Genomic DNA, 25,780 nt, shown 5'->3' on the forward strand with positions numbered 1-25,780 from the left:
CATGATCTAGATCCAACACCAGAAGCTAATGTTCCAATCCCTGCTCTCGCTCCTGAGCAAGCATTGAACCTGTTATTCTAAACCTGCTCTTCTGTGACCAGCTTCGTCAGTTCATCATGAGACCATAAACTCGACCCTCCATAGCTCTCAGGCCAGTGGAGCAAGAAGTCAAGGTATGGACGAGAAGATCTCTACTGGGCTCCAGCAGGATCGATCTACCCCTACTAAATTTTGCTGGCAAAGAGGCAGCTGGACATCAGCCCCTGGTATTTGGCAGTCCTTGAAGAAGGAGATGATGGAACTCCGCCAGCAGGTAGCAAAAGAGACCATACCTAGTGAGCGGGGTATTCCCTTCAGCGAGCGCATCATGGTGGAAGAACTCCCTGCTCATTTCCGAGTACCTTCACACCTACCTGCTTACAATGGTACTACTAATCTGGCTGAGCACATCCGTAAATTTGAAAATGCATCCTTGTTGCACAGGTATACTGATGGAATTAAATGTCGTGTTTTCCTTACTACACTAACAAATTCTTCCCAACAATGGTTCAACCAGCTTCCAGCTGGATCATATAGATCTTTTGCAGAATTTAGTTTCCTCTTCCAACACCAGTTTGCTAGTAGCAAGAAGTATTAAAAATCAGTTATTAGCCTTTTCGGGCTCAAGTAGGAAGACAATGAGACTCTAAGGGCCTATGTTTAGAACTTCAACACAACCATTCTTGAGGTCCCAATAGCTCACCAGGAGGTGCTAGTCAGTGCATTCACCCAAGGACTCCATGGAGGCTCCCTTTTCGAGTCTCTAGCTAAGTTAACTACCTAGACGTGCTAGCTAGGGCTGAAAAGTACATGAACTTGGAAAACGCCTGGCTGGTGAGGAGCAGTCACGGTAAGAGAAGGGAGAAAGAGTTGTTCTCCAGTAGGAGCAAGGGAGGGCCTAGAGGATACATCAACCCTCGTAATCCAAAGGACGAGCATTATACCCCGCTCATCACCAGTCCAACTAAAATACTCATGGCAATTGATTAGCATCCCTCCTTATAATGGCCTAAAGGCTCAAAGAAAAGTCCCCAACTCCTGAAGCCTAAGTATTTTTGCAGGTATCATAGGGAGTATGTGCATGACACCAACTGTGTTAAAAATGATGATCAGAAATCCAATTGGATTGACGGTTTTGAAAACCATTTAGCATTTTATGAATGTAGTAAGCATTCATCTGTGGTACCTTGTGTTTTTTGTGCTTACTATTTATGTTGAACGTGTTTTAACATCACAACAAATGCCCACAGACCAATTGAATAACCCATGTAGTTGGACTGTGCATTGGATGACAGTTATGAAACCAACTTTTGAGGGTTAGTCTGAAATGTTCCAAGTCGAGAAGCTCGTGACTGGGCATCGAGAGTCCTATAGAGACTTGCACTAAGTATTACATTCATTAGATGAGTGTCGTGTTTCATTGGCGACAGACATGGGATGTCTATGAAATTTTAGTGGATTAGTTGGCAAGAATATTAACTAATTGACCTGACTCGTGGGAATCTTCATATGGAAGTTTTGGAGGCTTGGTCAGTATGACTTGAATTCCCGGCTCCGATAGTACAGCTTGGACTTGAGGAATCATGGCAATCGCATGCATATGATGCCTATATCTTGGATCTAGCGAGAGATGACTGCATCTTCGATGTGGTCATTATAAGCCTTGTCTAGTATAGTCGGATTATGCATTGAGGATGGTGGCTTTCAAGATAGAATCCGTCCCTTATCAATATATGATGGCTATATCTCCTATGTGCTCTGAGATGGTTTAGACTCTCTAAGTCTATGACCATAGCGATTGGTCGAATAGGAAATGATTTTCTTTGTCGATCAATAGAGTAAACGCATCTCAAGTATTCAGCATATTTGCCTAGTCCAAGATGGGAACCGACACCCAATTCTATGCCCTAGAGTAAGGTTGGGAAATGGTCGACAGAAGGACCGTACCTATATGGGACTCGAGAGCCTAAATGTTCACGCCAACATTCACCTAGTCTCTAGTGTCATGGATCGTTGCTAGACAGCCACCCATGTTGACGGGCGTTTTTGATTAATAGTTAATTAAAAATAATTAATTAAATTAGATTTAATTAATTATTTGTATTGAATATTCCCTATTTCTGTAATTTTTTTGAAATTATTAATTTTGACTAATTTTAATTTTAGTTAAATTGAATTTTTCTAAAATTAAATTGTGCCTTTAATTAATTTGAAAACGGTTTCCAAATAAAAAGTTAAAATAAAATTGTTCATTGGATGTATGGTTCATATCAATTTTTTAATTGCATTATTAGTATGTTATTTTCTGCATTTAATCATGTTCTTGATATTAGATATTGGATATCTATTGTTGAATACATGGATGGTATTTATTTGTTTAACATGTTTATATTTGATACAAATGTGTTAATTATTGTTTATTGGATAAACAATTGGGATGATCACAAAGCCCATTGGCTTAATGCATGGTTTAATTTTATTTTGGGTGAGGCCTGCGTGCCTCTTTATTTTAATTCATTCTTTCCTTTTTTAGCCTTAAAATAATAAGGCTTGCTTTTTCCCTCCTTTTGTACTCCCCCTAGCTTTTGATTGGGGTTTTCAATTTCTGTTGTAATGAGTGTAGTTAGGATTGTGAAGTTTCATTCATTTTGAATAAATGTAAGCTTCCAAAGAGATTAACGCCTAGTTCCATTAGACGGAGCTCACGAAGGAAGAAGAACATACAGGAAGGGCCATTAGAATGGTAAAGGGTTACTATTTTGTAATAGTTAGGGTCACACTCTAGATTGACCATAGACTCACTACGGGCTTAGTGGGTCAATTAGGATTGGGTTTGTGATCATCCAACAGGGGCGTGCTAGGCTTGTTTTTATATGTGGTGTATGTTTTAATATTTGGAGTATGATATGTTGGAATGCATTTGTTTATACTGAATGATTAGAACTGATGCATGTAAAATCTTATAATGATGAGGTCTCAGTTACAACCAACTTAACTTTCACTTGGATGGCCCAAGTTAAATATTAGGCCAATAATGGATTAAAATTCAAATGGTTTGATTAAATCCAAGCCTTCCATCCACAATAATATGGTGTGGATGCTACTTTCACCCATTCGTGGTTTCACGAGTCGTGGCATGTTTGGTATGGAAGAAAGCTACACTATTGTTGTGAACGGATGAAATATACTCATATTTCCCTGTCTCACGAGTCGTGGGAGGCGACAGTTGAGATATTTTTTTGGTTGATGGGGCGGGTCTAACACTGAGTAGCGTGATTCGCTTGGAGTTCTAGGGATCACGTGAAGAGGCGAGGAGTGTTGAATTTTGGCCCAATGGCCCAACTTATCAAAACCCCTCACTGGATGGTAGCCCACTTTGCTGTCGGACCATGACCCGTTGACCGACCCATGATCTTCTTAAACCTAAAACCCATTTTTTCTCCCTCATTTGAACCGATCGGTTTCTTCCTATTTCTTCTTCATTTCCCTCATTCTTGTTTCTCTAAATTCCAATTTCCATGGCCTTTGGAAAATACTCTACCGCCTTTCGTCTTTAATTTCTCACCACTATAAATCTCTTCCCCTTCTTCTGGTTTGATAAGAATAGAACAAAAAGAACAAGAGAAACCAAAAATCTTCTTTATGAAATTCTTTGTGATATCATCTTCTTTGTGAAGAACAAAATACTTAGTGTGTTGTGAGTAATTCTTAGTGAAGCATAAGTGATCTTTGTGGGTCTAAGTGTCTTTGTGTCTTGGTGGCTTTGTGGGTTCTTGCAACCGTGAGGGTTGCCGATTGGTGGTAGAGCTTGGTCATTCAATTTTCGGATTTGACTCCTGAGCCATTTATCTTATTGCTTTCATATTCTATTATTGATTTGTTATTTCATTATTGTATAAGGGTTTTATAAACCCATCATTATTCCTGTAATTGTCGATCCATTTAGGGCTCATCACTTTGGGATAAATTCCGGACAGTGGTATCAGAGCCTCGTCTCTATTCTTCGCCATGGTGCTGGTAATTCTTCTAAACTCGTCCTTTTATTTTTGCGAAATTATTGTTGTTGTATTTCTACCTCTATTATTTCTGTCTCTGCTTTCTTTTTTTTTTTCCTACTTGACTGAAATATATCTTCTGGTAAGTTTTCTATTTGCTACAGTTTTTTTAAGAATCTAAAAAAATGCTGTTTTTGTAAAAACAAAAAAAAAAACTGTGAGTTTTTACTTAGGAAAATCAGTTTTCTGCAATTACTAAGTTTACCTTGTGAAAAGTTTACTTTGTGCAAAAAGGAAAGAAAGGAGAAATATTTTCATGAAAAAATTTTCTTTTACAAGTTTCTTAACAGAATCATTTGGTTTCTGCAATGATTAATTCCCTTCTTGTTTTATTCATAAAAGCAATATATGTAAGTGTTGTAATTAATTGCATTTTTTATGTGACACACATATATAATTATGTTTTAAGCCAAAAATCAGCTTTGTGCAAGAGCAATCTACTTCTTTGATTAAGTGCTTATTCTCTAGAAATTATTTTTGCTGAGATATTGAGATTGCTTAGTGCAAGAAATTATTGTGTGAAATTGATTGTTGTGTGCAATAATTTCCTATCTAATATTATTGCTTCGTGATAATCGCTTCTCAGAAAATCTGTGTTACTACTTTGTGGGATTGTCGAATTCATATTATCCTTTTTCGGCTTAGTGCTATTATTGCTTAGTATCATTTTTGCTTTGTGATATTGATATGCTTTGTGCACCATAACTATTGTTATTACTCTGTCAAAATTATTTATTCCGTTGATAATACTTGAGTCATGGTTTTTCCCTGCTAATCCCTCACCTGGCCGGACCCTTGAGGTCGTCGGGTATCTGGTCGAGAATTAGCCTGGGAGACTTCGGTTTAATAACTGTGAAATTGTGATTTATTGATTATTTATAGCAATTGTTGTAATTGTTGCTAATATTTTTTATAATGGCTGGCTATAACTTACAACTTTTTGATAGGAAGTCCGATTTTAATATTTGGCAACAAAAAATGAAGGGTATTTTAATACAACAGAAAGTATTTAAGGCTATAGATGGTAAATATCCTGAAACTATTTCTGAAGAAAAAAGGCTTGAAAACGACGAGTATGCTTATTCTTCTATCATTTTGAATTTGTCCGACTCTGTGATTTGAAAAGTTGGAAAACAAAACACTGCAAAAGATTTATGGAATAAGCTTGAAGAATTGTATACTGAAACTTCCTTGCCGAGTAAGTTGTTTTTACTCGAAAAGTTTTTTAGATACAAATTGGATTTATCTAAAAATATTGAGGAAAACTTTGATGAATTTACAAAACTAATTCGAGACATAAAATTAACTGGTGATAAGAACATAAATGATTATTCTCCAATTGTTTTGTTAAATGCCATACCTGAAGCTTACTCTGATGTAAAAGCCGCATTTATACGATAGAGATAGTGTTAATTTAAAAACTGTTATGAATGGTCTTAAAAGCAAAGAAATTATTTTGAAAACAAATAAACCTTAGTCAGGACCTAAATGAGGTTAATTATGTAAAGAAAAAAAATTCAAGAATAGAAATTTTGAAAAATATAGGAATATAAGTCATAGTAGGTCTAAGTATAAAGATAAAAATGGAAAAAAATGGGATAGAAAATGTTATAATTGTGAAAAAAGGGGGCATTTTATTAAAGATTGTAAACTGCCAAAACGGGATGACAAAAAGGATGAAGATGCTAATTTAGTTTCTGAAGGAGATGTTGAAGACGTGTTTTAAAATATTTAAAACTGACCTTATGTTTCCTAACCCTTGTGTATAAGGTCATTCTTTTTGTTTTGCAGGTACCGCATAGGAGTTATGGCAATGATGAATGCCAAATCCGACCCTTGGACCTTGGCCCAAGGAAGCAAATGTTGAACTTTGGCCCAATGGCCCAACTTATCAAAGCCCCTCACTGGATCGTAGCCCACTTTGATGCCGACCCATGATCTAATTAACCCTAAAACTCCTTTTTTCTCCCTCATTTGAACCGATCGGTTTCTTCCTCTTTCTTCTTCATTTCCCTCATTCTTGTTTCTCTCAATTCCAATTTTCATGGCCTTTGGAAATACTCCACCGCCTTCATCTTTAATTTCTCACCACTATAAATCTCTTCCCACTCTTCTGGTTTGATAAGAACCGAACAAAAGGAACAAGAGAAACCAAAAATCTTCTTTGTGAAATTCTATGTGATATCATCTTCTTTGTGAAGAACAAAATACTTAGTGTGTTGTGAGTAATTCTTAGTGAAGCATAAGTGATCTTTGTGGGTCTAAGTGTCTTTCTATCTTGGTGGCTTTGTGGGTTCTTGCAACCGTGAGGGTTGCCGATTGGTGGTAGAGCTTGGGCATTCGATTGCCGGATTTGGCACCTGAGCCATTTATCTTATTGCTTTCATATTGTATTATTGATTTGTTATTTCATTATTGTATAAGGGTTTTACAAACCCATTATTATTCCTGTAATTGTTGATCCATTTAGGGCTCATCACTGTGGGATAAATTGCCAACACTTGGGAATCTGATTGGATGGGAATGGTATAGGTTACCTCGCACAAAGCCTTTTTCCGTGTGAATCATAAAAGCGGGACATGGAGAATTGTATTTAGACTCCAAGCCCACCAGGAAATGATTTCCCAAAAATCCTACTTGAGTGGTGGGCTTTTTGAAGAAATAGTGCGATGGGTTAATGACTGAAGACCAAGTCTTAAACTTCATATATAATATTCCAATGATCTACTAAATTTTTGTTTATATTTGATGTACATGTTTAAGAATCCCTTCACTGCAATTCTTGAGACTAATAAATTTAACGGAACAAACTACAATGATCGGTTGCGAAATCTTAGGATTGTCCTAGAATTTTGAGAACCAGACCTATGTTCTGGAAAGGTATCTTCCTCGGGCCTTGTTAAAAGGGTCCACATGCGAAGAACGTTTGACGTTCGAAAAGTGTTATGAGGGCAACAGGAGGTTCGCAGTATTGTACTGGTGTCAATGACCATGACATCCAGAAACAATACGATAGGCATGACGATGTCCAATCGATAATGCTCCGCATGAGCCAGGTTTATGCGGTTTCGGACCGGAATATTAGATATGCTGTCACAAAAGTATTTTTCAGTGCCAAGATGATTGAAGAGTCTTCTGTACAGAAGCATGGGGTTAAGATGCTATCCCTTGTGGAGAAGTTCAAGGACCTCAAGGCTGATCTTGAAAAAAAAGACGTACATTGATGTGATCCTTCAGTCTCTTCCTCTCTCCTTTGACCCATTTATCGTTAACTATAACATGAATGGGCTTGACAAAGACCTTTATTAATTGATAAACATGTTAGTTCAGTACGATGCAATGATTGAAAAGTCTGCGCCGTCAGTATTGGTAGGGGAGGCTTCGACCTCAGAAGCAAAAGGCAAAGGGGTCGGACTCTGGAAGAGGAAGAGGGGTGGACAAAATCACCTACTGCAAGTGCTCAGAGTGCTCCTGTTTCCCAGGTTGGCATGGGCAAAGGGAAGAGGAAGGCGGTTTGACAAGCATAGATTCCAAAAGATATTTGCATTAATTACCATAAAAGAATAGAAGAGGGAGTGTCTCAAAAGTCCTCTATAATCAAAGTATAATTTGTTATTGAGCCTTAACATGATTACTACTACACTTCTTGGGTTTGGATACCAGCTGTAAAGTTCAAATTTGCAAATGGTTTGCAGGTGGTGAAAAAGAGTAGAAGGCTGAGACAAACGGTCCTGAAACTTAGAATGGTAGAGCTGTTGCTACTGTGGTTAAAGGACTAGATTGACTTAGCTATTAGTGATCATGTTAGGATAAAGTTGATAGGATATAATTATGTAAACCTTGCATGATCAAATTATATTTTTCAATTATTGGACAATATGGATTACATGATTTTGATCAATGCTGGTTATTTCATTTGACAAAGAGTGGTTATTCTTGTTTGTTAGGTTGTTTACATAATTATTTCACTATCTCGTAGTTGGATTATGAGTGCTCAAAATAAATGGTAAAATGGATAATCAAGATAAACTCACAGATCCGACATGCGAAGGTAGGTCACATTTCTCTAGTTAGAATAAAGAAGTTGATGAATTTAGCGAGTCTAGAAATAGACAAGTTGAGTCTACAAACTTGCAAGTACTTCCTGAGCAAGATGAGGATCGAGAAGCACTTTGTAGGACAAAGTGTGCTTGCCAAAGGTATATTGAATTGGATCCAATCAGCCAGCTATGAGTCATTGAATACACAGAGCCAGAAGGGGGTTTACAAGTCTATGGACCTTTGGAAGGTTCGAATAATTAGACTTCAAGTGGAGAACCAAATTAGTTGCAAAATTAAATCCTTCGATTGGACTTAGGTAGTGTGTATTTAGTGGGGGTTCTTGAAGTATCTGACGAGAATGGAATTCTCACTCAGTGAAGTTCTTCTTTGGAGTGCCACAATTGAACGATGTCTCTAATAAGGGAGGGACCGAACCTTGTTGGCCTTGGTTTGCTTGTTCTTTCTCTGAACTACCTTGGCCCATATTGTATGGCAAGCTTCTTTCCACAACATACTTTAGTATATGGGATGGTCCTGCATACATTAAGGGACTATTGGGAGGCCAACTAGGATTGTACATGTTCATTCTTATCCTAAAGGAAATTGGATTTTATTGGATAACTGACGTGAGGAGTAGCTCTTTGAGGAATTAAGTGGAGAGACACCTCAGTGAAATGTAACAAACATCATTTGCATTCGAATTCTTCCACTAACTCACTATATTCCAACCTCTTGAGGGATGACTAGAACACCTCAGTTACCTAATAGGTACAGGTTTTTGAGTCTGACTAGTCGATTGGATTATGATCGAAAGACATAAGGAGAAGTGATGTCGAACATTTGGTTTGATGAATGGCTTGGAGCCATGAGATTCGACATGCAGTATAAACTAGGTTTGAAACTTCTTGTATCTGGAATATACGTTTAGACATGCTCATACAAGGAATGACTCAGTCGAGAATGAGTTGGAAGGTTAGTGGGAGCTTAGTTGTGTTCCTAGTATTTTAGGTGTGAATGTCTTACTCATTTGGAATGATGTGAAGATGTTGGGAAACACTGGAGCACAAACATTATTCACACAATTCTCCATAAAGAAATTGGATTATTTCCCTCATCATAGGGTTAAGATTTTTCCAAGACTCAGTTTTCGTGGACTAATAAGGAGTCTAGAAAGATGTTTGACATCACCTATGTCTTTTGCCATTGGAAACATGGGTATGTGGTCCGATGCACTAGGCCCAATGTTGTGTATGCTTTGAGCATAACAATAGATTTTGAGAGTGTATCGAGAAGGCACTGCATAGCAGTCAAGATTACTCTTTAGTACCTGAATAAGGATTAAAGAAGCGTTCTTGATGCAAGTCAATGGGGAGTTGATTCTGGAAGGCTATGGCGATACTAGCTTCCAGTTATATGTGAATGGTGACAAGTCTCAATTTGAATGTACATTAGACTTAATGGTGATGTGGTAGCTTGGAATGGTTTCAAGTGAGATGCCACAATGGTTTTACTATGGAAGTCAAATGTATAATGACGTTAAAAGTTGCTTAGGAAGTACTTTGGATGAAAGTACACATCCAATCATTGAGTGTAGAGCCCAACACGACCAAGCCAGTAGTTATCTGGAGGATAACAACTAGGCAATGGCACAAGCAAAAGGGCCGAGATCTCATTGAAGATCCAAGGAATATTCTTAGACGCCACCATCAGTTTGGAACAATGGTAGAAAGAGGTGACATGCAGTTAGACTGCGTCATTTCAGCATAAAATATGGTAAACACGTAAGACCCAGCAGGCATTGCAGATTGCTCACTCAGATAGGTCTGAGGTATATGGACGATTGGCTTTAGGTCAAGTGGAAGATTGTTAGAAATGGTGACCTGAAAGCTAATTGGATAAGCGGTTTTGGGAACCATTTAGTAATCTTTATTAACGTGATATTATCTTGATGAATTAGTCTTTGGACTTGAGGAATACAGAATTAGTCTTTGGACTTGAGGAATCATGATAGTCGTATGCATATGATGGCCTTATCTTGAATCTAGCGAGAGATGATTGTGTCTTTGATGTGATCATTATAAGTCTTGTCCAGTGTAGTTAGATTATGTATTGAGGATGGTGCCTTTCAAGATTAATTCATCCCCTATCAGTATATGATGGATATATCACCTATGCGCTCTGACATGGTTTAGACTCTCTAAATCTATGGCCATAGCGATTGGTCGAATAGGAAATGGTTTCCTTTGTCGATCAATAGAGTAAACGCATTTCAAGTATTCAGCATAGTTGCATGGTCCAGGATGGGAACCGACGCCCATTCCATGCCCTAGACTAAGGCCGGGAGATGGTCGGTCACGCCAACATTCACCTAGTCTCTAGTGCCATTGACCGTTGCAAAATGGCTGCTCATGGTGACGGGTGTTATCGATTAATGGTTAATTAAAAATAATTAAATTAAATTATTAATTATTTATGTTGGACAGAATGCCCAACTCTAGCTGAGGGTGAACCTAAAGAGTCACACACAAATTACTATGGAACTGGTGGAATTAATTTAGAATTAATTCGAGAAGAAATGAATTAATTTAATTGGATTAAATTAATCCAAGGAGAATATATAAATGATTGAATTATTTATTTAATAATCCATTTGATGGATGGCTTAAGAATTAATTAATTGGATTAATCAATTTTGGGCTTAACACCTTTAAATTAATTGACTTAATTAATTGATTGGATCAATTAATTAGTATTTGGGTTCAGATTTATTTAATTGGATTAAATGAATCTTTGGACTTAGTTGAGCTAAAATTAATTTAATTAATTATTATCCAATAGACATTGGTTGGGCTTAATTTAATTTGATGAAACCAAGGCCGGTCCATACTTGAAATCCATTCCTATTTGAGGGAGATTGGAGCAAGCTAAGGAGTTGAAACTCCTCACCATGATGAAGATAATGGAGTGGTTATTTCATCATGGTTGAAGATTATATGCTTGTATGTGTATAGGTTGTCTTGGAGGCAAACTTGATAGTTATTTGAATTTTGAATTCAATCGTATGTAATATACAAAGCTACACACATATCCAACATAACCAACTAATGAGCCACGAAATTTGTTGAATTTCTCTTTAAAAAATATTCTCCTTTTTGTTCTATATTGAATTGGATTCAAGTTAGAACATAAAACAATCCAAAAGCACTAAACTAATAGTGTTAGTTTGGAGTTGTTTTTCTTCTTGTTCTTTGTTCTATCTAGCAATAGAAAAAGAATTATATCTATTCCATAGTGTGGTGTTGACAAATTAGAGGGATTCTAATTTTGATCCTAAAGTGAATGAAAGAGGAACGAAAAGGGAAACAACACATGTTGCTGCTAATTTAAAGAAACAAAAAAGGTAAAGTTTCCTGTTATAATTTTATGCATTTTTGTTTCATCCTCTAGCCACTTGTCTAGCATGTCTAGTATGTTTATTATTATGCTTTTCACAAATACCGAACGACTTGGAATTTTAAAGGGAACATCCCTTTGAAGCGCTTTAAATAATTTTTTTATTTCATGCTTCCTCCGTGTTCTCGGGCCATACTGATTTTTTCAAACCGGTGACACTAGCTGAGGCAAGAGATAGAAAGGCTTATCCAAGCCGGCTACTGGAAGGATTACGTAGATAAAGAAAAGAGGCACGAGCAGAAAGAAGAAAGCTCTCGCTATCACAGCTCCTGCAGGAGCACGGAGCAAGCAGAAGATCTCTAGGAGGCTTTCGACCATGAGACGCTTATAATCTTAGGAAGTTTTATTCCTCAAATTCCTACTCTCTATTTACAACTTGCTATCCTTGTAATCAAGCATTATCTCACATGAATAAAGGCAATTCTTATTTCCCATCTTGTGTTACTTGGGTAAATGTAATTTTCATTAATAAAAAGAAAACATAACAGTACAACAAAGTTCTTTAGTTGGTTTCTCCCTCGACAGTCCAAAGGATACTCCATAATCTAAATAAGGCACATGTACTAACAGATGTGGCTAGGTTAATACTAAGGATGCGCTGTCTGACATCTTCCACAATCAAGAAGGCCAACGTGACGGGAGTCCTCTCTTCATACTCAAATCTCCTCATGTTCCTTGCTCTCCAAATGTGATAAACACATGAGGCTAGTAAAGTTCGGTAAGCAAGGTTAACAATGTGTTTTCCCCTCCATTTTCGTGTTGCCCATTCGATATCAGTCGTCCAATCTCTGTTGGGCCATGAAAAATAGACCAATCTGCGAACCTTAAAAAGACATCGTCTGCTAAAATCGACATTGAAAGAAAAGGTGACTATGGGTCTCTGTTGCTCCCACATCACACAAAACACAATCGCCGAGGTGAGAAAGCCATGCTTTATCCGTCGATGGAAGTTTGCCCAAAATTGCCATCCATAAGATAAACGTGTGACGTGGGATCTTACAAGAGCCCAAAAGTAGTGAAGCCCATCCTACTTTCGAACCGGGTGGACCAAATAATCGGATAAGGGCCTATGTCAAAGGTTGCCCGCTCTGAAATCGCCAAATAATACGATCCTCCTATCCATAGATGTGAGGCAATGTGTGTAAGATCTCTAAGCATTCAGAATCAGTGAAAGGAGACCATTGCCAAACACCCTCATCTATGACAGCGCTGAGCTTGGTCGAAAAATCCATTCCCAATAATAATGGCGCGCACGGGAATGTATCAATGACTGGTCCGAGAGGATGCCATGGGTCCTGCCATAAATAAAATCCATGTCCGTCTGCAATGTGGTAGTCAACCATCAATCAAAGAAAAGGTCGGAGGCGTAAAAGTTTCCTCCATCCCCACGATCCCCTATCATCACGAACTGTGCAGATGGAGGTGTTAAGTAAGCGGCCATAATAAAGCCAGTCCACCCATATCGATGTCCTATCACAACTTTATCACTTTGCATAGTTTGTTGGTCATGAGTGCCCGATTCAAAGTAGCAATATCCCTGAGTCCTTGCCCCCCTTCCTCCATCGGTCGACACACTTCTGTCCAAGCCACTTTGGCATATCCATTATTACCCGAGTCTTTCCATAGAAATGCTCGAAGTTACTTCTCGATTTCTTTTGTAATTTTCTTAGGCAATATGAATGCAGATGCCCAGTAAACACTAAGTGAGGTGAGCACAGATTTAATAATTTGCACCCTACCCGCATATGACAGTGAGAGCCCCACCCAACCAGCTATACGTTGATCAATCTTCAACAATAAAGGCTGACAATCTGTAATAGATAGTCTACAAGACAAGAGAGGAAGGCCAAGATACCTCATTGGTAGATGTCCCTCCTAAAACCCAAGGAAAGTCATCATGTCCTCCCGCAACCCTTGTGCTGACCGTGAAATAATAATATGACTCTTCTGAACGTTAAGATTCAGCCCCAACCAATCGACAAAGCGATCCAGGGCCTTTTTCAGCATACCAATCGAGTTCATATTAGCCCTATAAAACAGTAAGAGATCATCCGCGAATCCAAGCTGGAAAATGCATGCCGCCTCATATTTCCAATGGAAAGTAAAGTGTCCATCTTGCTCTATCATCTACAAGAAACCTAAATGTAAGACCTCCATCACGAGGACGAATAAGTGCGGTGATAGAGGATCTCCCTGTCTCAATCCTCTTGCGCCCGGAAAGCACCCATGCGGTTTCCCATTCAAGCCAACTGAAAACGAAGTGGTGGTAACGCATTCCTCAATCCATCTGATGAATATGGGAGGGAACCCAAATAGCTCCAAAACAGCAAATAGAAAATCCCATTCGACCGTATCGTAGACCTTTCTAATATCCACTTTTAGCGCGCACCTAGGAGGGAGTCAGGCCTGTTTATATCCCGAGAAGAGCTCCTGTGCTAGCATGATATTATCACCGATGCTTCTACCAGGAACAAAGGCTGCTTGGCAAGGACTAATGATCTTGTCCAGCATCACACTTAACCTTTGGACAAGAAGTTTAGCAATAATCTTATAGAGAACTTGCAACAAGAAATAGGCCGAAAATCACTGACTGTCATTGGGGAATGTACCTTCGGAATAAGCGCCAGTAATGTGGTGTTGATTTGTTTCAATAGCCTCCCAGTTGTGAAGAAATCCAAAACCGCCCTCGTCACTTCCCCACCCACAATCGGCCATGCTGCCTTAAAAAAACTAGATGAATACCCATCTGGACCCAGTGCCTATCTTCAGCTATAACAAACACTGCCTGTTTAACCTTCGAGGGGGTGAAAGGCCGAAGGATAGCAATGATTTCGTCTTCTGTTAGTAAATGTTTGGCCCATGGTTTGAGGAACCGAATATCAATATAGCTACGTCTCCTTTCCTAGCAGGTTATGATAAAAGGAGATAAATTCATTAGTGACTGCCTCCTGAGCCGAATGAGTGATTCCTTGCTCATCATTGATTTGCAAAATTCTCCTCATAGTCCTCCGTTGGGCAATCTTACGAAAGAAAACCCTAGAGCACTGATTGCCTCCTTTCATCCATTCCATCTTAGCTCACTGACGTAGCATGATTTGTTCAAGCTTTGTCGATTTGGTCAAAACTAATTGACAACAATGTTCCAAGTAAAGGAACAACTCCTCCTGCTGGTTCGCACTAACTAATAATTGGGCAGCCTCCAGAAATCCCTTAGCCAGCTGTACATTATGTGATAAATCCCCCTATTCCTTCTCTGTTCTCGAAAGACTGGTTTCAAAGCTTTTAGCTTTTGAGTAACTGCGTACATTGGTACACCAACTACCTCATGCTGTCAAACGTTCTGCACGCTAGGAATAATGCTGGTGAGGTGGTAAGATAATTGTCATAGCGGAACATACCTCCCAATGCTATTGAGGTACGCGAGGTAAGGTTCATATAAGCTGATGTTAGGAACCGTGCGATCCATGTGTCATTAATGAGCATCCGATCCAGTCATTTCCATAGGTTCCTCAGACTCACACTACAATTGTGCCATGTGAACCATTCTCCCTGCATGGGCAAAGGAAGAAGTCTTGCCCCCTGGATACATGAATTAAATTCTTCCATTGTTACTCGAATGTCTCCTGAGACACCACAAACTTCACTAAAGTCACCCCCAACAAGCTACGGAGTATCGACACACTGGATGGCCAACATCCCCAAAGTGGTCCACAAATCACGTCTGTCAGCTAGCTTAGTGGCCCATAAATAACAGTCATGGCAACAGACTCATCAAGTGCTCGAATGGTGACATTACAGTGAATAAGTTGTGCACCCAATTCAATGACATCAACATGAATAAAGTTCTCATCCCAAGCGATCCAAATACAGTTTCTAGTTGACACATAGTCGACAAACCATTTCCAATGCGGTAATAGAAATGATTGAATCTGAGAAATATTATTCAATCTAACACGAGTTTCAATGAGACCGAGGAAATGTAACCTGAACCCAGCAACAAGATCTTTCACTGCTAGTTGGTAGTCCCTCTTGTTCAGGCCAAACACGTTCCAAACAGCTGCGTTCAACACGGGTCAACTGAGGTGGGGCTGCATGACTTAGGACCCCCGATATGTTTGTCTGCACCATCATCTAGGAGATGTAATGCATCAAATGTGTTATAAAGGACAATATCCTTGCCTTTATCCTTTCGTCGCTCGTCCCTCCTTGGTGCTTCGGGTTCATCGGAGCACGGAGATGGCGATCTAGCCTCTTCTTCCCGTGGCTTTTATTTAATTGTAGGTTCACCAACAACCGCTACTGACTGAGTGACACCGTCCTTCTCCTACACCATCTTAGGTGGCCCACTAGTCGTTATCTTTGTCACATAGACAGACACCGATAGTTTAGTAGGTTTTGTCGGGTTACTCAACACGCACTTCTTTGAAAAATGCCCCAAGCTCATACACCCTGTGCACTTCGGGGCACCCATTCGTATTCGACATCCACTTTGCATGGTGATTCTCTCTCATCATTGTCTGAGGTCAGAATAATAATATGCTTGAGTAATTTTGAACTGATGTCAAGCATGACGCATACACGAGCGAAGTCCAGCCTCGTGCATGCCCTCGTGATGGTTTTCAGATACAAGGATTTTTCGACTCCGCTTGCCACTGTACTTGGTCCTTCCATTGTCCATAATTCCATAGGAAGGTGGCATAGCTTAATCCATACGGGTACTTGGGTATGTTTCAATTTTCTCATTGTCATCCCTGGCTCCCATTTCTGTAAAACAATCGGTTGACCTTGAAAAAGCCATGGTCCTCCCTCAATAACTTCCTCCATATCATTAACTATTTTGAACTGGAAGAAGAAGAATCTGTTAGCTGTGGCAGTAACATCTCGTAGTGCCGGCCATATTGATGAGACATACACTTTTAGGTGGTGGAAATATGATTTTTTTTCCTAGAAAATATCCAATCGCCGTCGTCTTCCATCTTCTAGACCCATCCCGGACAATTTCTATCGTAGGACATATAATCACCTTGCCATTTTGAATACTAGGAACCACATATGACAAAGTTTTTCGCGATGAGTTATTCAATGCATGTACGGTTTTATTATCATGCATGGTATCATCAGGACATGCATGCAACGGGATGTTGCCCACGAACATTCCGGTGTGAGAATTGGGTACCTTATCCTTGCAAGAGTTTTTTTATCAACTTTTATCCCAAAATAGAGCTCACCATCGCGTTTAAAGGAGCTGTCTGCACAAGTTCAGTCATTGTCGGAGTCTAGCCGAACGTCATCGAATTCTGCACATATGCCGGACTTTGCAAATTTTCCGACGAGAAAGACGCACCAATAGAGAAATTCTGCATATTTCCTTCCCTCGCCGCTGATGGCCCCTCCTCAGTGCATTTTCCGGCCAAAAGATTAGTAGTCGCCATTAGTAAGCAGCGCCATGCATTACGAATCACCAGTGCCGCCTGTTGCCTCTCCAGTTCACCATGCCCGAACTTGGATTCCCACCGGATTTTTAGGTTGTTCAACGCAGCCATGGAGTCCTTGTCTCCATCCATCACTCTGTTAGCAAGTCGAAGTCCACCTCGAAATCAATGTCTCTAGCCTCTAGCTACATAAGGTGCCTCTAGCTAGTGCAGGCACTTATGTAAGCCACTAGCTGGTGAACGCAGCGACATGAGTCGCCACTAGCTGGCACACGCATCCAACTCAGCCATCACCAACTGGCATACATACCCTGCGAACAATTACTAGCTGACACACTTACTTCAATTTCTATTTGCCTTTTGTTGGCTCATCTATTTCATCATCATGCTAATACAACCTGCTTAGTCACTTAATACCTGAGTTCTATCCTTGTTCACTTACTGTGAGATATACTCTCTCCTACTAACGAAATCACATCTTCAATCTAATGATAGGAGCAGCAGGAACAAGTATGCATGCATCAGCTGGGCAAAATAAGGCAACATTTCTTGCCCTATAACAGGTTGCCTAAACCTACAAGCTTGTCGTAGTAAAGGCGTAGCTATTTGGATTAAGAATTATCTTGTCCTGCTATCATTGCTCTAACACCTGCAGGGAACATTGTTATGTAGCAAATAAATTAGGTATTTTTCAGCTAAGTATTTATACTAACCTTCAAGAACAATAAAGCATAGCAAAAAGGACTCTCCAACTGGAGTCCATAATCAGTCGGCATTACTCAAGAACCTCAGTGGGATTAGTTCTACTGACAAGAAGGAAAATTCTTCTCTTTTTTGCAGGACATCTTACCTACTCCAACAATCCAACTCTACAACTTGCACTCCTGGAATGGGGGGGAAGTGATGATGTTCCTTAAAATTATTAGGCCAAATCCACAAGTTAGGTATATTAGTCCAGCTGGATAAGAGCCCAGTTGGCTCATCAGTAGGACGGATAAGGGCCCACCTGCAGGACGGATAAAGCCTACCAACAAGACGGACATAGCCTACCAGCAGGATGAATAAAGTCGATCAGCAGGAAAGAAAGACCCACAAGCTTACCTGCTACTTCACTGAACTGGCAGGCCCAAGAAATAAGTCATTTTAGTCGAATATCTCATCATACAATTGGTAGGATACGTTATATAGCTTGTCAACATATTTGTACACGTCCCCCTAGAATATCTCCAGGTGGTTCTAGGTAAATCAGGCATAAATGAGCTGGAAAGTCCATAAATATCTAATTCTCGGAATTGTAGGCAAATTTGACAGGGTTTCATCCAGCTCACATATATGAGTCAATACCTATCAAAATCTCCAACATTTGTTGTGTATGATAGCCAACTCAAATAGCTTTCTAATGTCGCACGAAACTCGGTATTTGACTTTGTATCCAACTATGTAAAAGCTTATAAATAGAGGTTTTATGCAGATTTATGGTAAACAACATCACATTCATCCTCAAACTTTCTCTTTGCTTGCACTATTCTCTCTCAATTTTCAGTATATTTCAAGCCTATATTTTGTACTCCACGAATTTTTATCACTCTAACATCATATTTCACCATTATTCTCACTTTATTTCAAATTTTTTCTTTTATTTCTTCTTAAACCGTTACTGACTAAAATATCCGAGTGCTAACATCTGTTTTGTATGGCTAGTCCTTTGATAATTTTAAAATTTTCTTAAAAATCCTTTGGCCCTTGTAGTGTAGCCAAATTTCTTATACGTATCAAAAATAAAAAAGCATTTTGGGGATTTTTGCCAAACAACACTTAAAATAGTCATATAAATTAAATAATACTTCACTCATTTCCATCAGAATTTCAATACAATAAAATAAAGCAATAATTAGATTTCACCCCCTCACCTATTGTCCTTTTACACAAACTACCCTTACCTTTTCAAAAATTACAGAAATCACTCCTAACAGCATTGAAAACTCCAAAATGCCCCTGTTGACTTGGTTGAATTTTAATATAATTTTTTTAAGATAAAAAATGCCCTTATGGGTGTTTTTTTAATTACTAAAAGATAGAAGGAGTGTCAAAGTAATATTTATGAGAATAAATAATATGACCTCTTATATTTTTAATTATTTCTACCAATTTTTAATTTAAACTTAAATTATTTGATTAACTTTTTTTTAGTGAATCTCTATATAAAATTACATCTCTTAATAATTGAAATATTTAATTAATAAATTAATATACTAATAAAAATTAGTTACTAGGTTATAAATTTAATTAAAAAACTATCGCATTTGTATAAATTGTTTTAATTTTTTAAGTTCTTAAAATTAAAAGATTTATTCTCTATTTTTATTTATAACTAAATTTTACTAAAATTGATAGATTATACATATATGAATATAAATATATAAATATGTAGCAATTGAACATAATTAATTATATAGTAATACATATACACATGCATATTTTGACGGCGGACGATGATAGAGGAGGGTGAAAGATGGGCGCAAGTGATGCGAGGTGATACGCAGCAATGGGGCAATGAAGGTGAGGGCATAGGTGGAGTTGCGGGTGGCATGGTGGTAGGATTAGTAAAAAGAGATAACTTTTTTAAAAAAAATTAATTTAATAATTTAAAATATTTTTAATAAATAAATTATTTATTTTATTAATTCTAATATGATTTATAGAAAATGCATAAATTATTTTGAATTATTACTTATTAAATTTTTTTGTAAAATTCAATTATAAATAAAAATAGAGGATATGAATAATTATTTAATTTTATTAATTTCAAATAATGATAAAAGTGTAATAATATTTAAATTTAAATTCATAATACAGTAATTCATTTTAATAATATATTAATTAAATAATTTAATATCTTAATTATTAAAAGGTGTAATTTTATATAAAGATTAAATTAAAAAAGTAATAAAATAATTTAATTTTGAATTAAATAAATAATTAATAAGAAGAAAATCTATTGAATCATGTTGCTTATCCCTATATATATATTTCTTTGATACCCATTCTATCTTAGTAATTACATAAATACTCCAAAAGGCATTTTTGTCCTTAAAAATTATATTAAAATTTGACCAAGTCAATAGGGACATTTTGGAGTTTTAAAGACTGCCAGGGTGATTTTTATATTTTTTGAAAAAATAGAGATAATTTATCTAAAAGAACAACAAGGGAGAAGATGTAAATGTAACTATTCCTAAAGTAAACAAAAATAATTTTATTAAATAATCATATCACAAATATAATACTCACTCAATCATATCATTCATTAATTTCATATTTGAAGTCAAATAGTTATATATCACTTATATATATAATTTAATTCTAGCAGATGGAGGTGTACTCAAATCTTGGTGTGTGTGAAGTAAGGACGAAAATTTATAAGATCATGGATAGAAAATAATTAGAAAATTACAATTAAAAATTTGGCACACTGAATTGATATTGGTAAGTTGTTAAAAATTTGAAGATACTTTAGAAATTTCGCATTTAGCATACCAAATTAATTAATAGTAGGGCACAGGCTTAATATAATAGTATATATAAATATAAAAGAACAAATCTTACATAATTTCAATTCTCTTGAAGATTTTAATTTTACCCTAATGTTTATCAAAAAAAAAAAAGAAGGGATTGAAACTAATTAGCCAGAATTGCCCCTCAAACTTGTACCAAATTCCCGCCGTTTTGTTCTTTCTTCCATCAAGAAAGACCAAGAACCAACCGAGGAAAGGTGTTGAGACCTTGCAATTTGATCAAGACAAGCCAAGAAATCGAAAACCCAGTTCAGGAAAAATGCCCAAATCTGTTGAATTTGCAGAGTCGGAGTCCGAAGAAGAAATCTCATCGGAAGAGGAACCCGAGAATGGAGCGGCAAATGGAAAGGGCAGCCCAGGAAATCAGGAAAAACTATCAGACTACGAGAAGCTGAGATTGAATAGAATTGAGGAAAATAAAAGGAGAATGGAGGCTTTGGGGCTGCGTAAGATTGCAACTTCTTTCATGGAATCGGTTCACAAAACGCCTAATAAGAAGAATGAGGAAAAGGGCAAGAGAAAATTGGTTGATGAAGATGAAGAGTATAATCCGACTCAAGATGATGAGGAAATGAGTTCCTCAGCGGAAGAGGATGAAGACGATGAGGAGTTTTCGCTGTCTCAGAAGAAGAAGGTACTATTAAATCTTGTAGAAATGGTGATCATATTCAAGAATGCCACTTCAATGATCTTCTATGCTTCATGTGTGATTGTCTTTTTTGAGTTCCCTTTTCTTGTTTCTCCTAATCGTACGGTGTGTTACTTGATATTGTCTAATTTTGCATACTAGGTTGTATGTTTGTATGAAGCAGTTCTATCATTTCTGCTAGGTAGTATGCTGTGTGTCAGCATGTTATCATCCATTTTTCTAATCTTATTACTGTTTATCTGACAAGGATGAAATGACCTGCTCTTTTTGTCTGAGACATTGAGAGTAGCGTGGCCTAACTCGAAGTAGTTACGAATATGTGAAGTTTTACAAGAATATGCCGTGTCATGAGCAGCATCATTTGTGGAAACTTCTTGTTTGTTCTTTGGTTGCGATTATGAGATTCTGCTTGTGCTTTATTCTATTTGTTTTACTCGTATGGCGCAACATCTGGTTGTGGAGTAGTTAGGATAGATTGTTTTGATTGTGTGCTTATTGATATGCGGTAGACGGTACTGATGTGGATTAGGCTGTTAGTGGTTTAAACAATCTAGTGGTTGGATCTCTATGGTAACTATAATCTGGAAAGCTCAAATTTTGCTGCAAAAAATGTACAAAGTTCTTTTGCTCCGTCGCTAAACAAGAATTACAGGGTGTTTGGCTAAACTTATTTAAAAGATCTTCTACGAACATCTTATAACATGTTTTTAGAGCTTATAAGATGTTAGATCTTATTCTATAATTAAGTTCATAGTGTTTAGATAAAAATAAGATTATAAAGCTTATAAGATCTTAGTAATAACAAATTTCTAACTAATTTGAAGAAATTTGTTAAGATCTTAAAAATAAGATAACAACGCCTTACATTTATTTAAAGAGTTTATAAGCTCCTAAAATCTTATTTTTAAGCTTATAAGATATTTCCTAAAAAAATTACCAAACACATTTTAGCATGTTATAAGCACTCAAACATCTTATAAGATGTTTTAAAGAGCTTATAAACTCATCCAATGATATATGATGGTGCACTTGTATGTGATGTATTATGGCCAGTATTCTGTGGTGTAATAGCTAATTCACGATTAATTTGATGGAGAAGCTAATATATCGTATTTATCTTTGTTCAATATGCATTATCCCGTCATCCTGCTGAAGTGCATACTGTATGTAAAGTTTCATATGTAAACATCAGATGAAGAAGATTATAGCACATTTATGTCCATGTAGAGATACTCCAGATGCTCACTGAAAATATCAAAGAACACAAAAGTCATTTCATTGTGTGTTTGTGCTCTGTCTGATCATCTCAAGAAATTGAACAGCTGTAGTTGAAACCAAGTACGGAGGTGCAGCATCGATTTGTCATTTGTTTCTTGTACGTTGATATCCATTCTTGCAATTTCACTCAAATTGCCAGCTAGTACTACTAGCTTCATGAGTGAAAGTGAGATGCATGTTTCTCGGTTTAAGCCACATATATTGCTTGAAATTTTGCTCCAGGTGATGAGCAAAACTTCAACTCCTAAGAAGCGAGGCCCTGTTCAAAAGCCTACATTCGACTCAGATTTTGTGGAGGATGATGATGCTTTAATGCAGGTAAGAAAACAATTTCTTTTCTATAGCATCTTGTTTGTCTGTTGCTGTTTGGTTTTAATGTGCATTGTTTCACAAGCTGTTGAACATTCCGATGATTGTGCTCATTCTTAACTCTAAAGAATTATCTGGTGAGCAGGCAATTGCTCTATCACTACAAGATTCTGCTGGGTTTTTAGATGTAAAAAGCAGTTCTCCTAATCCCGTTGCCCATCTTAAGAAGACTACATCTTCTAAAACCCCTGCCACACATACTATAGATACTGCAAGTGACAAAAGAAAAGAAAGTTCCTGCATTCAAGATGATTCAGGAACGAGAAAGAGAAAAAAACCGGTTCGTATTGATCGTGACTGGTGATTATCATAGATAAGCATGTATGAGTTACCATGATTTTCTCTACTCTCATACTTGTATACTTATTATTAGGGTCGGCAAATCACCAGTCGAGTGCAAATGACCGAAGATGAAATGCTTATACATTTCTTTCAGTTTGATGGTAATAAAAAGTTTTTTCTTGGATCGCTGAATTTCTCTTTGTACAGCATCTACATGATTAAACATTTAATTAAATAACAAAATATTTAACACTTACTCTGTTTCCATTAATTGCTTACAACTCATTAGTTGAAATGTCAACAGAAACTGGAAAAGGTGGCATCACTCTGAGAGATGTAGAGAGATTAGCCATAGCCCATGACTTTACATGGTCAGAAAAGGAGATAGCTGAGATGATACGTTGCTTCGATAGTGATGGAGATGGAAAGGTGATTATCTTTTTCTGCTTTTCTGTTTTAGGAATAATTTTGTGTGATTTAACATTTCCTACTCTGTATACCTTACCGTCAGAGTAACAATTATTTGTTACTAAATATGATTAGGCTCCCTGCACAACAATATAGAACCTTTTCCATTGAATGGATGTACTCGACTGCCATAAGACCAATTGTGCTTATGGGACCACATATGATTATCTACAATCAAGTGTAGTTGAAATGCACTTGGAAGGTGTATGTTTGGTATAACTAGAATAGATAGAACAGCGAGAGAAACCAGTTTTAAGTTGGTTAAGTTATTGCTCGTTCAAGATAAATCAAGATTCTTTGAGATGGTTTTCTCAACTCCCCAATGAAGAACATTAGGTGCAACATAGAACAACCAAATGACCTGCACTAACAGAAAACCTAGAGGTAGAGAGCGACTCAAAATCACTTGTGATGAGTTGAGCACAAAGGCGTTTGAGTTCTTATGATTTAGTTTGGAAGTCATCGTAAGTGGGCGAAGAGTATCTATTAAACTACATAAAGTTATCGGTTACAGTTACAAACTTATCTTCACTAAGTTGTTCCGAGTATTTGTCTTCATTTATGTTATTATACTTATTTTCATCTTTACACTCTTTTGTGAATACTTGCCTTTCCAGGTAAGTTTTGATGACTTCCAAAATATTGTTGGTCGATGCAAGATGCTGAAAGGTTCTGATGGCGGTGGAACTGGTATGTTGGGCGCAGGAAATTGTGTGGCATTTTCTTGGTTATTCCCTAGCAAAGAATGTCGCGCCTGCTATCATCTTCGCATGGTTTTTAAATTTAAAGGGTAGAGTTCATTATTTGGATAGTATATGGAAATAATGTACAAGTTGACACAAACTCACTGTTCAATCAGTCATTCAAAGGCCGGATTTTGATTCCTTCCATCTCACATGCACTAATAACCGAGAAAGAGGAACAACATAACTTATGTACATCAATTGGATATCCCTTTTGGACAAGTTGTTTATAATTCAACTTCATGTTGCATTTGATAGATTTGTAGGTAGTTCTCGCATTCTAAGAGCTTGCTGATTTGGGTTTTATGACATGGATAGCCTTCTTTACCTAAAACCTGGATATATCTTCGTCATTTGTCCCTCGCTTGTTCGGATTGTGTAGCATCACCGACAACTGTATTATTGCAAATTGATTCGGCTTTCAGCATGATATATGTTAACAATACACCCAATACCGTAAATTTGAACAACCCATCTGGTGTTGATCTTTTTTCTGATTTTACCACAGGTTAATAAATTACAAAGCATCAGCATATTCAGACCCTTGATGGTGTCGATTAGCACTGGCAGCTCCACAGCAGTCAAGCTGTACCATTGTATTAAAGTAGAGAAGTTCCTCTTTTTGGCCAAGGATCAAGAAGACGCTATGGGTCATCAGAAATTAGAAAGACTTGCACATCTCATACTCTTTGACATTATTGACATCAGATGCTTAGAATAAGATTCTTTTTATTGCTTCGTCCTGTATCATACTGCAGATTTCCCTATTCTCCTTGCGCTTGCATGTGCGTGCTATCAGGTTTATTAGGACAGTAAAAAGATAAACTGGTCCTTTTTTATTGCAAAGATATGAATATTTCTGGGCAACCCCGCTTGTTTGTTCAGGATTTTAATCATATATATCTATCCATTTATGTTATGTGAATAGAACATAAGCTTCACAAGCAAACATTAGTATATTTACCTAATTATAATTATGATAAATTTCATGGTCTATTGTAATTTATCAATAATTTAACGATGGACCAAAGCCATGATATAATATATGTTAGATGATTATTAATATTAAAAAAATATTTATATTTTTTTTTTTCAAACAATGAAAAAATAATTATAATTTATGACAAATTTCATAATAGTCCATGTAATTTACCCTCGAATTATGACAAATTTGTGATTATGATAAATTCCATGTAATTTACCCTCGAATTATCATGTATGTCACCAAATACTTGTATGGTTATGGAAACTGATAACAAGAATCAAGTTCAATTTGTACCAATAAGTACAGGAGTGTTGACTCCATTTACAACACAATAAGGCTCAGTACAATTTTACCTTTCAGGTTTTCAGATAAACTGAACCAGAGAGATTGAAAGACCCAACCATATCCTAA

The 25,780-nt window shown here is 37.2% G+C and overlaps 1 protein-coding gene across 1 annotated transcript; it reads left to right on the forward strand.

Moving 5' to 3' along the window:
• Nucleotides 1–20,663: 20,663 nt before the first annotated feature.
• Nucleotides 20,664–25,251, forward strand: LOC105173313 (uncharacterized). The gene is made up of 7 exons (XM_011095013.3): nt 20,664–21,229; nt 22,745–22,840; nt 22,977–23,171; nt 23,265–23,334; nt 23,478–23,602; nt 24,259–24,331; nt 24,893–25,251. The coding sequence occupies exons 1-7, from the start codon at nt 20,855–20,857 to the stop codon at nt 24,895–24,897; spliced, it is 939 nt and encodes a 312-aa protein (XP_011093315.1). The 5' UTR covers nt 20,664–20,854; the 3' UTR covers nt 24,898–25,251.
• Nucleotides 25,252–25,780: the final 529 nt, after the last annotated feature.

This window comes from Sesamum indicum, linkage group LG11 (assembly GCF_026168435.1).
Source record: "Sesamum indicum cultivar Baizhima isolate 11 linkage group LG11, ASM2616843v1, whole genome shotgun sequence".
NCBI lineage: Eukaryota > Viridiplantae > Streptophyta > Magnoliopsida > Lamiales > Pedaliaceae > Sesamum > Sesamum indicum.

Bases quoted from the DNA above. Each gene is read 5' to 3' on its own strand.
- LOC105173313 (XM_011095013.3), top strand. From the start codon at position 20,855: ATGCCCAAATCTGTTGAATTTGCAGAGTCGGAGTCCGAAGAAGAAATC. The intron at 23,335-23,477 runs GTAATAAAAAGT...AAATGTCAACAG, and splicing joins ACATTTCTTTCAGTTTGATG to AAACTGGAAAAGGTGGCATC. The intron at 23,603-24,258 runs GTGATTATCTTT...TTGCCTTTCCAG, and splicing joins ATAGTGATGGAGATGGAAAG to GTAAGTTTTGATGACTTCCA.